Consider the following 12,152-nt stretch of genomic DNA (forward strand, 5'->3'; position numbering starts at 1 on the left):
ATGATTATTGGTCTTTACAGTATAGCCTTGCTTTCTGTCTAACTATCCTCTAAACTTTCACATTCTGGAGGCTGGTGTGTTTCTAGTTGAAAACCATATATAGCCTATCCCAAAAAACCTTTTGAGGAAAGTAAAAGGGGTCAAATGCCTCCATGGAGAGGGGTGCCAGGTTTTAATATTTTGGAGCACATCTTTAAGTGGGAGTCTGACAGAGCAGCAGAGAACCACTCATACAAGTTGATCATTAAGCCAAGCTAACACAGAGCTTTTAGTAAGACATTTTGGAATACAGTGAGTGTCAAAAGCAGCAGCTAGGTGATCCATAAATGTTCATGCTTCACAGGATGGTAGAGCAGGCTTCAGTGCATTTGGTGCTTAAGAAGTTTGGAGAGCAGTTCAAGATTCCACCAGAGCTGTGTCACATTATTCACTCTCCACAGAGCACGCCGACTGCTCAGCCGCCAGAGAAGATTCAGGTGGACACGCGACTGTGGGACTTCAAAGACGAGCTGATCCCAAAAGTCAACAACGTGCTGAAGAGAGCTGCACTAGGAGGAAACGCACAAAGGAACGAAAATATTGTACCTGTTTTTACCGGCTGCATCTCCAGCCATGTTAGAAGCAGGGTTCAGTGGAGAGCAAGGGAAGAATTCCTGACTGTCACCCCCCTGCCTCATCGTCTAGTACCACCACAAGGTTGACATGAGGTGGGTGAGAGAAGTATCTTTACGTCTATCACATGATTACCATTAAAATCCATTCCATAGTAGGCTACTGAATTGTGACTATTTGTGACATATCAAGTCTGCTCATGTTTCCAAATGCCTAATGTCTCTTGCACTACTATGAGGTTCATATTTATGTAGCCTATGTATTTAATAGTTTGAGCAAAATGTCTAAATAAGCACTTGATGAACTCCCATTTGAGTCGACATGTCCATCAGGATGAAATGTCTTACCTTTGCTCTGACATTGGACACAGTGCCATTTTCAGGTTAAAATTTGACTTGCAAAGCATCAGGCTTGCCTCTATTTTCAACTATGGTAATGTACTGTCTCAACATCAGCAGCTCAGCACTGCTCATTGTTTGTTAGCAGAATGGCGTGACTGTTTGCTCAAAGCTAAATACAAACATATAGAGCCAGTAACATGGATTTTAGACTATTCACTTTAATGTGATCCAAGTGCTCATCTTGGCTGTAGCCACTTGTTTTTAACCTGTTGTATCTCTGTCTTTACAGTTGTTGCCTTGCACCAGCAGTGCAAAGGTCCTCAGGGGACCTAAGACTGGCTGCTGCTAAGTATATTGATCCCTATTAATTGGCCCAATAAATTATGTAAGTCTTTAAAAAATGTCAAACTAAATGTATTTTGTAATTCAAATTTTTAATATCGAACAAAATAAACTTGTATGCTTATGGTGAAACAGCATCGTTTTGTTTGGGAGTATCTCTGACTAAACTTAAAGGAGCCATATGTAAAGGCCTTGTTTTCCGAGGCTGTGCAATGAAACGCATTTACCTCGGAAGTCGGATTTCCAACCTGGATCTTTCCGAGTTCCGAGTGCAATCGAACGCAGCATATGTAGTAGGATGGACATTTTTTATCCTATTTTATGAGCTGGGTTGATTAGGAATAGCCCAAGTTAAAACAAGGTGAAATATATATTTTCATAGACAATTGTTTATGTAAAACTCTTTCCTGCAGCAGGTGGAATTGAATCTAAGCATAAAATGTTTAAACGGCCCAAAGGGATCAAGAATCTGCTTTACAAAGCTGCTGCTGTCATAGCGTAGGTACTGCACTTCACACCAATAGCCTCTACAGAGACTAATGAATGGCTTGAAGGGTCCTTAAACCCTTGTGCATATTTTTTTTTTATTCATGTATCCACTTTCAGATAAGAGATTCCCAGGTAAGTGGCTTAGCAGCAGTTGTTTGACTGACTGCTGTGAGGACCCTCACTGCTTTCTTGCTCCCTCTCTCTCTCCTCTGACATCGGCGGCATGGGGGAGAGAGCCAGAGGCTGGGGGCCTACAACACTGTCCTGGAGCTCAGTTGCTGGTTCTCTTCCCGACCTGTGACGCCTCTTGGTTTTTGTTTGACATTCTGATTTCTTTATTCCATCCTACAACACCACACACACAATCATACACCCATGCACTTGTTGCATCACTGATCCTACAGACTACACACGCCATGATTAGTTAGTTAGTTTAGTTTTTGTCATTTATGTTAACTTTGATAATTGGCATTTGTGTGCATCTCCCTCCTTTGTCATGGCCGTGAGGCTTGGTTTGTGAGACTGCCCTCTGAAAGGCCACTTTCTTCTTTCTCAGGATTGTAGTGTTTGTGTTAGTCACTTGTGAAAAATGATTACAACTTATATTTAAATGAACCTCTAATGACCTTTAAATAGCTAAGTTATGTACCACATGCAGTTTTTAATTATAGCATTCGCCGTAATTGAATTAGAAATGTTTTTTGAGGGAGATAGGCCAGTAGGCCAGTGTGTGGCAGCTATAGGCTACTTTACAGAGATGTAGGTAGCTCTCCTCCAAAGATAGGCAAGATTTAAATGCTCAAATACACACTTGTAATAAAACACCTGTTATCATGTTTCTTCTGTTAGGCTACCTGAGAGCAGTAATAGCGATGTGTTTAACTACAGTTTTTTCTTCTCGATACCTCTGCGGACATGAACACACAGGTGGTGGAACATAGTTTTTGGTTGTGGATCTTTTTACAGTCTATGTTGTGGACTCGTTTGATCATGCTCCGTGCTTCGCCCCGCCCAGCCCAGCAGAACAAACCTGAAACGCATCCGATGGCAACTGCTCATAATGGTCATACTGGAGTGTGCAGGAGGAAATCACACGCCCGAGAGTGAGGCTGCGTGAGCTCGGTGCTGTCCGCTGCGTCAACGGATATCCATCAACTGATGTCTCGCTTCCCTTTTCGGTAAGTTAGTGCACAGTAAAAAGAAAATAGGGTATTTTAATTTTTGATGGTCAACACATCGTTTAGAATAAATATTTTATACTATAAGATTTTATAAAACAGAGAACGCTGTTTTTCTTTTCTTTTTTACGTAGCCTAAATAATCATACGCTTAAGATTAAACATTGATTGAACATATGAGAGTTCACTTTTTATCTCTGTCGTCTTCTATTTACTTATTCTCTCTCTCTCTCTCTCTCTCTATTCTCTCCTCTATGTTCCCCCTCTCTTTACCGGTCCATTTCATCCTTCACTTTCACTTTCCTCCATTCTCTCTCTCTCTCTCTCTCTCTTGTGATGATAAATGTTAGGTCAAATGGATATAGATAGAAGATAAAATACTGTGACGAACTGGTCTTAAAAAGGACAATCACATGTTACATTTAATATGCTGAGCAAGAACAGTGCAACAGGCACAAACCAACATTCACTCCTCTCCATCAACACAACACTGAATACTGAACGCATTTGTATAACTATTTTATAGCTTGTTTACGAATCCATTCACTATCCACAACATCCACAAGTCACTGCAATACTTGGGCTTATGGATTTCCATAGCTTGTCTCGTGTTTTTTTATTTATTTGTTAATTTCACTGTTTTCCATCACCAGGGGTTTACCTGACTTTGGCTCACCTCCCAGCTTTGAAAAAGACAGCTGACAGAGTAGAGATAGTTGTGTTGATGCTGTGGATTCACTTGGCATTTGTAAGTTTCAGGTTAAATCTACAGTTGTCTCTAAAACTAAGAGAGATGGTGGTGGTTCAATCAGGAATGACTATAGTGCCAATGTGTAAAGTTTCACTGCCATGTGCAAAACAAGAGGAAAAGTGAAAAAAAAAAAATATTGGCGATTGGCGATTCTCCATGTATGAAAAGGGAGTGAGGCTGTGTAAAGCATGGGGAAACCCCCCGGGGGCTGTAGACAACTGTCTGGAGATGGGAATAGGAGGAGTGTCAGATGATGAGTGCGACAACTTGAATAGCTGGTTGAGATGGTGGAAAAATCCCATTGGGTGCCGAATACTTGAGAGGGGCGGATTACAAGGTGCAAGAAGAGAGGGAGAAAACAACAACAACAACTGTGAATGGAAGCAGGACAGAGCTTTTGTATGACTCATCAGAAGAGTGATACGAAGCTAGTGACTTTAAATCCCAAGGTTTCAAAATCTGAATGAACTCTCAGCATCGTACACAGCTCAGTAGTAGTTTCAAGTTGTCACTCCACAACCTCAAGGCCTCTGTACAAGTGTCAGTGTCATTGGAGTTGTTGGGTTTAGATAAGGAGAAACCTGTATCAACAAGAAAAGAGACTCTTACAAATGATTAATTTTTCTGATTATGTGGTATGGATAGTTCAGCGATTAGCAGACCACATCTGCAAACATAAGTGATAACAGACAGGTGATTACCGGCGTCATGATACTGGTAATCCAGAAATACCGGTGTCAGTTTTAGTAAACAAAGTAACCCAAGGCGAAACAGAGAGCTCATGACAGTTGGATGCCAGCCAGGGTTGCGATTTTCTTGCTTTTGTCGCCTGCAGACAAACTCTGACATGTTTAAGTATGAGCTTGAAACTGTATCAATAGATATAGCTATATACATAGTGTCAGGGGAAATCTGACTCACTCTTTATACTCACTGTTTCCCACAAAGGCATGTCCCCGGGTCACCTGTGGCATTTATGCACATGGACAGACGTGTCAAACGACTCGAGTCAGGTTTCTGATGAAGACAATATTCACTCTCTTGGCTCTGATTCAGGCTCCTCCCAACCTCCCAACCTCCAATACCTGGCTCTTTTGTTTGAATCCTGGTCAGAAGAGGTCGGAGAGTGACGTTAACCACAGACTGTTAAAACAAACCTGTTAGTCCACATTTTTAAGTGTAAAATCGTTAACTGACATACTGATACGTGTTAGCAGATCCAGCTCCACTAGCCAAAGCAACAGCAACAGCAACAAGCCCTTAGCTGTATCATAAGATAGTCTTAAACGATGTGGACAAACTGGTTTGTTTGGGAAGCAAATGATCAACTGTCAAGTGGCAAACACAGAAAAATGAATCAAAGACAACTGGACATGTATCTGTCTATATTCACAACAATCCCTCCTTCATTTCTTGGATAACCATGATCTGGATGACTGAGACTCCTCAGACATCTTTTCTATGGGAATATTTCCCATGCAGTGGATAGGACGGTCTTAAATGGAGCTAGACTTCAAAAATAGCAAAATGCTCAAACACACAGAGACAGTTTCCTAGCAGGTGGTAGATGTACAGAGGGTTTAAGAGCTTTTCTGCTAAAAACAGGTGCCTACTGGGATTTGGGAGAACACTATGAGATCAATGAGACTGAGCTAAAACAAAAATTATTTGAGACAGACGGTTAAATAATGAGCAACTCACAATAAAGCTCCACAAATCTGAGAGGAACAGCAGACTTAACTCATTTCCTTGTAGTTTTACCACAAGCTTCTTGTATCAGACTTTGTTATAGTTATTTATTTAACAATATTGATTTTAGCCTCATAGTCAAATCTAGATACATATGGAAATGTTCTTGTAGGCTCAGTAAGTTTATGAGATACTCGGCTCGTGGCTGAGGAATCTTTACCTTTCATGTATCTAACCTGCTGTTTTGTTTGGCGCTGCACAATTTAGAGATGAGGCATATTTAATACACTTCAATTCAACACAGCCCTGAGGTACTCCATATTTCTCATGTTGAAAAAAATAAGTGTTATTATAGGAGAAGCCCAGTGGTCTGTAGTGATCTACTATACATCACAGCTGCTCTGAGGTCCAGTAAGAGAAGCACAGGAATCTGAATCCACAGAAAGTTAAAGATCATTTACTATTGGTTGTAAATGTGTGTCTCTCTCTGCAGTTCAGCTCATCTCCATCGCAGACTCCTCTACTTTATTTTCTCAGTAACGGTAGCCTATTCTTTTTCTTTAAGTTAATTTTTAACTCTGGTAGCTGTAAAGCTTGTGACTGTCCCAGTGCTTGGTGACAAATTAACAATGTAGAGGACTGAAACAGACCTGGTGGATGTCTCTGGAGAGGGTTTGGGATCAGAAGCCAATACAAACTTGGAGAGTTATTCAAGAGATGCAGTCTGAAAATTATTCAAACCGAAACTATCTAGGATTTGATATAATGCTCAGTTGGTTCTGCAGAGGAAGCCGGAAGCAAGGAAGTGCAGATTTAATATTTTATCTCCTCTTGATTACTGAAAAATTCCAAAACATCATGAGCTGTTTCATTCTTGTATTGCACATTTACAGAACAGCCAACATTGCATTTTTGTATTTTGTTATTGAATTTGATATCATAGTTGTACAAATTTGAGTTGAAGGTCATTAAAGTTGCAGCGAGCTTATCTTATCTTAAGTAGAGGTGGTTGCTATTGACTCCATGTGTCATAAACATTAGGCTGCTCTTAGTGGAAATACTGTGTGTAACTCAAACACGGAAAATATCCACATAAAAACAGTAGAAAGAATGAGACAGGCGCCGGTTGTCTCTGTCTAGTGCAGCTTTGCTCAGCAGGATTTATTTACATATACGTTGAATTAATTTCCTCTCTTTAATCTGTTCCTGTACTTTGTTCTCTATATTCAAATGTTATGTTAGCAGTTGCATCTACTACAGTTCCTGTTTTGATATAAAACACAGATTTTCCCTTTCTTTATTCATACTGTATCTATATTTAACTCATATTGAAATTGGATTCTTTATTCATACTGTATCTATATTTAACTCATATTGAAATTGAATTAGCAGTGCATGGGACATAGCAAAACAACATGCATCCGCTTATACAAAACTGAAAAAATGTATTTAAAGAGCCAAGTAATGCTTTTTAAAAATCTATATAAAAATCTGAATCCGAGCATTTTAGAGGGAAGCAGGAAAGAGGCAGAATGGAGGAGTACACAGACAGCTTGAATGCGATAGTAGATATAGAGTATTTTTATTTATTGAAAATGTCAATAGTGCCCCTCTGGGGTCCAATATCAAATTAAAAGCCCTGAAGCATAATAGGTCCTCTTTTAAAAAAAAAAAAAAATAGATTTTAGATTTTTGTTGATACATTTTGTGAAACAGTACCTCTCTCAACAAGACAAATGGACCACTGGTAATAATTCACCCAGAGCAGTTGATGTCGCTGGACTAATGTGTTGCATAGTAAATAGTACAATTGACCAAATCGTATGAGGACAGGTTAGTGTTGCATCACATTTACCAAGGGATCAGAGATTACAGATGTGACGGGAGAGAGAGTCAGACTGGATAACGCTATCCCACAAGACAGACTGTGTTTACCAAGGCAGTCCGTAGGTTTAGCCTTTAACTAGGTGAAATCAATCGTGGCAGTAATCACTAGACAGGCTTGACTCAGGATCAAATGATCACAGGCCTCGTTCAGGTGAATAACCTTAAAAGAGTTAAAGGTCATTTTAAGAGTAGAAGTCGGTCTGGAAATGAATTTATAGATTAATGATTGCATGATGTGCACTTGGTGGAGAATCTTATAAGGTTGGATAGTGGTTGGTTTAATCCATGTTTCACAAAGACCAGGCAGTAATATCCATCTTATTCTGAAGAATCAAGCCAGGCATGAGTTGTGTTGTAGTCAACAGTGTTGTTAAGGAAACAAGTTTTGTTAAAGCTGAGGTTGATCACTAGCGCTGATAAAAATAAAACTAAACCAGACCATCACACCACCACATTACTATCACTACAGCCACTTTAAGTCCACTTCATCTACTGCTTTGACAGTGTTTGCAGCTCATTGCAACAATTCTCCATCCTCGAATGGCTACTTCCAGAATTCAGGAGTAGAAAACTGATGCAGGAACAAGATATAGCTTCATAGCAGCTTGAAGGTGATAATATCTGACTATGTTGGCATGTTTATCAATATGAACGTTTCACCAATAACCTTTTATTGGCTTGCAGCTACTGTACAAACTGAGGCTGTGTTCACAATTACTCACCACCCCCTGTATAGTGAACGCAACATAGTACTGAGGAAGTTTGCTGCCAACCCTAAATCTATATGTATAGTGAGAATGACTCATATATCACGCAATGCGTCATAGAAGTAGATGAAGTAGTGTACAGTCAGTGCTCACTAACTAAGCTATCGCCATCTTCGATTGCACTTGTACCAAAAGACAGAAAGGTGCTTTTTTCATTTTACACATGAGCTCGCTAGTCATTGAATTCTTCGGACCGAAATAGGGAGGATTGAATGAGTTCAGACACAACCCTGCTCTCTGCTTGAGGCAGGTGTGAGTCTTGGCAAAGAACAGAGCGTGTATCCGTTTTTTATTTAATTACACAGTGTGGTGACTCTGCGATGAAGGAATTAAACTTTACAGTGGACCGTGAGAATAGTGCAGCGTGTGGAGTGTGTATTTGCCAACAGAATGTAACTTAACCTGTAACCTCATCTCTAAACATCACCACAACTCAGAACAGCCATGACTAGGGGGGCAATAGGGGTAAAATGAGCTCTTGAGGCCCCTTCCACGCCCTATGCATCGTGTATGTGGCCTAGCTTTGTTCCTCAAATACTGAATCTCTCTAACTGTGGTTCCTAATTCTTCCACAGGTTGTGACTCTCAACTGTGGCTGGATGGACAAGGCAAAACAATTAAAATGGAGGTTCCTCCCCACGATCCTTGTTGTTGCCGCCCCTACTATCTTGTACATCACTGTGTGGACACCCAAGTACACGTCAATTCCAAACCCAAGTGGGCCTCCAAAAAGTTGCCCCTTTCAGGTCTCTGAGGAGACCATCACCCCCCTCAACAACACCAAGCACTTCCAGGTGTCGGCCTACATGGACCAGAGAGTGAATGGTTTTGACATACGCATCATTAGCATGTTTAGGAGAGACTCCATCCAGCCCCTGCACTGTCTTTTCTGCTGTGCAGGCTACACATCGAGAACAACAACTCCAGCAACTGTTTCACAGCACTCGGACAACTTTGGTTTTCCGTTTGTCACTACGGACGTCATGTGTCGGATTCCGCAAAACTGTAATGCCACACATGTTACCCTTCATACTCATCCAGAGAGAGCGGCTGAATCCGACCAGCTCTGGCTCCCGATAAGAAACAAAAAGAATAACAAGGAGGAGGAGGAGAAGTTGAAGTATAACTTCACAGTCTGCATCTCCAACCTGTTTGGCGACTACAACAATGTGCTGCAGTTTGCACAAACCCTCGAGATGTACAGGTCAGCACAGCATCAACACCACAAAACACTGTCAAAACACAAGTTGAATCATCACCTCAAACTGTCTAGAAAAAAAAGTATTGTAAGCTGTGCAAGGGCACTGTTTATAGGAGTGTTTTGGATTTAATCACATTAAACTGTAGTTAGTCACAATTGAAAAGTGTTATCAGATGTCATGGTTGATTGCTGTCAAAATGTTTGTGATACCTGTAAATCCAGGTTTACAGGCAACTGTGAAGGGAGACACAAAGGAATCATTACTCACTACGTAACACATTTTGCTTATTTATTCCATGAATTGTAAGGAGTGGTAGTTTAAAAAAAAAAAAAAAAAAAAAAGGCAGTGAAACATCTCCACTTTAAAACCCAAGTACATCTGAAGTGGCATCAGCCCAGCTCTCAGAAGGAAAGGAAATGTGATTGTCATTTCTAAAAATGTCGATCAAGTTTTAGAACATTTGCAACATTTCAAAAAAAGTACTATAACAGGTACAACTGTCAAACAAGTCTAAGATTTTTGTCGTATGAGCATTTGAACTCTGGCATCACAAAGCGCACATCGACATGACATTTTATTATATTGTACGTCAGCATTGACAGAAAACACAGGCACATACACAAATGTATTGCAAATCACACGTGCACTGCAAATTCACACAACACAATGGAAGAGTTTCTTTTGATATTAAAAGCATCAAATAAGCAACTGTATCCCAGCATTACTAATTTATTTATTTATTTTTACTTTTATTTTTTATTAATAACTTTATCAATAAATTTAACCTTTACCCTACCTTGCTCCAGGTTGCTGGGTGTGGACAGAGTGGTGATCTATAACACCAGCTGTGGCCCAGACCTCGACCGCCTGCTGCAGAGCTACAGCCAGGAGGGTTTCGTGGAGATGGTTCCCTGGCCCATCGACAAGCACATGAATCCATCTACTGGCTGGCTCTTCTCTAAGTATGGGGGAGACATCCACTACTTTGGCCAGTTAGCCACTCTTAATGAGTGCATTTACAGATCCATGGACCGGTCACGCTACGTCCTGTTGAACGACATTGATGAGATTATAATGCCTTACCAGCACAACAACCTGATGTCTCTGATGAACGTGCTCCAACAGCAGAAACCAAATGTGCGATATAATTGGTGCTTATTCAAGAATAGCATGACATTTTACTTAAATGTTTTTTCTTGTATTTATTTGTATTCTAACTTCTTCCCAACATGCTGCTCCATTTAACCTGGACCCACGCTCTGCAGGCCGGGGTTTTCCTCATAGAGAACCACATCTTTCCCAAGACCACCTTTAACAAAAGTAAAGAGCCTGTCTTGCCTCGATGGAAAGGGGTGCCGGGCTTTAATATTCTGGAGCACATCTACAGGGAAGATGTGGATAGGACAGTTTACCACCCCCACAAGTTGATAGTTCAGCCAAGGTAAGAGGCCTTTATGTGCTATTTACTTTTCCTCAAACTAAAGACAACTTGAGATAAACAGTTTATAAGTATCAAATATGATTCATCCTTTGTGAATGAATGTGTCTGTGCATCACAGGGCCGTGCAACAGACCTCAGTTCATGAAGTGCTCAAGATGTTTGGAGAGAAGTTCAAGGTTCCACCAGACGTTTGTCGGATCATTCACAGCCCACTCCAAACCCCAAAGCAATTGCCGGTGGAACAGCTCCACATGGACACCCGGCTGTGGGACTTCAAAGACAAACTATCACCCAGTGTGACCAAGGTGCTGAGGAGAGCCGGGCTGCTGAATTCAAAGGGGAAGAGGTGACGGATTATGAATGGAGTTATGGATTATGGCCATGGGGGCACACTCTCACCAGCAGCAGGTAGTTGAGGCAGAAAAAGAATGGAAAGCCACTGGACGCTGCCCTCTTTTACTCCTGACCTGCACTATGGTTCTTAAAGAAGTCGTGTCCTGTTTGGCTGAGACTGCATCCGCCATCTTGGTTGGTGTTTCTACATTATACAGACTGATAATATCACACCACCAAATTGTGTGTATGCAGCAACTATGTGTTTACACATTTCAGCCATGAAACCAACATAAGGTTTTGAGGTTTTTTTTTCTCTCAATATGGCAATAATATATATTTATAAGAATAATTATTTATACTTATTTCCATGTCTGTTTTTCACTCTTTACCAATACTGTTGGCCTATGGTTTTCTAACTATAATGTAATTATGTTACCTTGTAAAAACCTTGCAATGTATTTTTAATTTGTACTTATCTGTACTGGTGTACCTGTCTGCAAGTACTCACTTTGGAAGACAGTTTTCTCTCCACTCTTGGAGGTTCTCGCCAGGCTTACAGGCTTTAAATAGGCCTGCAAAGGACACAAAGACAAAGGCAATAGGTGCTGTATTGATCTATTTTTGTCTTGATCAAATATGGCTGTGATAATTGGCCACCTGCTGTGATGAGTGTACAAGAAACAGAAGCAGCAACAGCCGCCGTGTAATTCTCAATGGTGCCACCTGCTGGAGGAAATCAAGGGGGGGAAAAGTCATTCTCAACATACAGTAGACTGGGTTTACGTTGATCTTGTACTTGTTATATATATATATATGATTTTGAAAAGTGTCCATAAAAACAATGGATTACATAGCATAACAAACAAATAGCCTACATACACAACTGATCAAGAGTTAAAGTGCCCCCCTGGCAAATCGCACCCTGCAGCATAAACTGTACCCATCCTAACCCATTTAAGGTTCACTGGACATGTATTGAAGGAAAAACCTTGTAATGTATTTTTAATTTGTACTTGTCTGTACTTGTGTACCTGTCCGCAAGTACTCACCTTGAAAGACAGTTTTCTCTCCACTCTTTGCTCCAGATCCGGCTCTTTGTTTTTTCTATTATTACTCT

At 40.6% G+C, this 12,152-nt stretch overlaps 1 protein-coding gene across 1 annotated transcript; it reads left to right on the forward strand.

Annotated features, from left to right (window-relative positions):
- Window positions 1–344: 344 nt before the first annotated feature.
- Window positions 345–11,049, forward strand: LOC311005962 (uncharacterized protein; the record flags this gene model as incomplete). The annotated part of the gene is made up of 5 exons (XM_083998563.1): window positions 345–614; window positions 8,632–9,260; window positions 10,065–10,395; window positions 10,524–10,699; window positions 10,818–11,049. 5 exons carry the CDS (start codon window positions 345–347, stop codon window positions 11,047–11,049), a joined length of 1,638 nt encoding a protein of 545 aa, XP_083854689.1.
- Between the last annotated feature and the right edge of the window lie 1,103 nt (window positions 11,050–12,152).

This window comes from Trachurus trachurus, assembly GCF_905171665.1.
Source record: "Trachurus trachurus genome assembly, chromosome: 22".
NCBI classification, from domain to species: domain Eukaryota; kingdom Metazoa; phylum Chordata; class Actinopteri; order Carangiformes; family Carangidae; genus Trachurus; species Trachurus trachurus.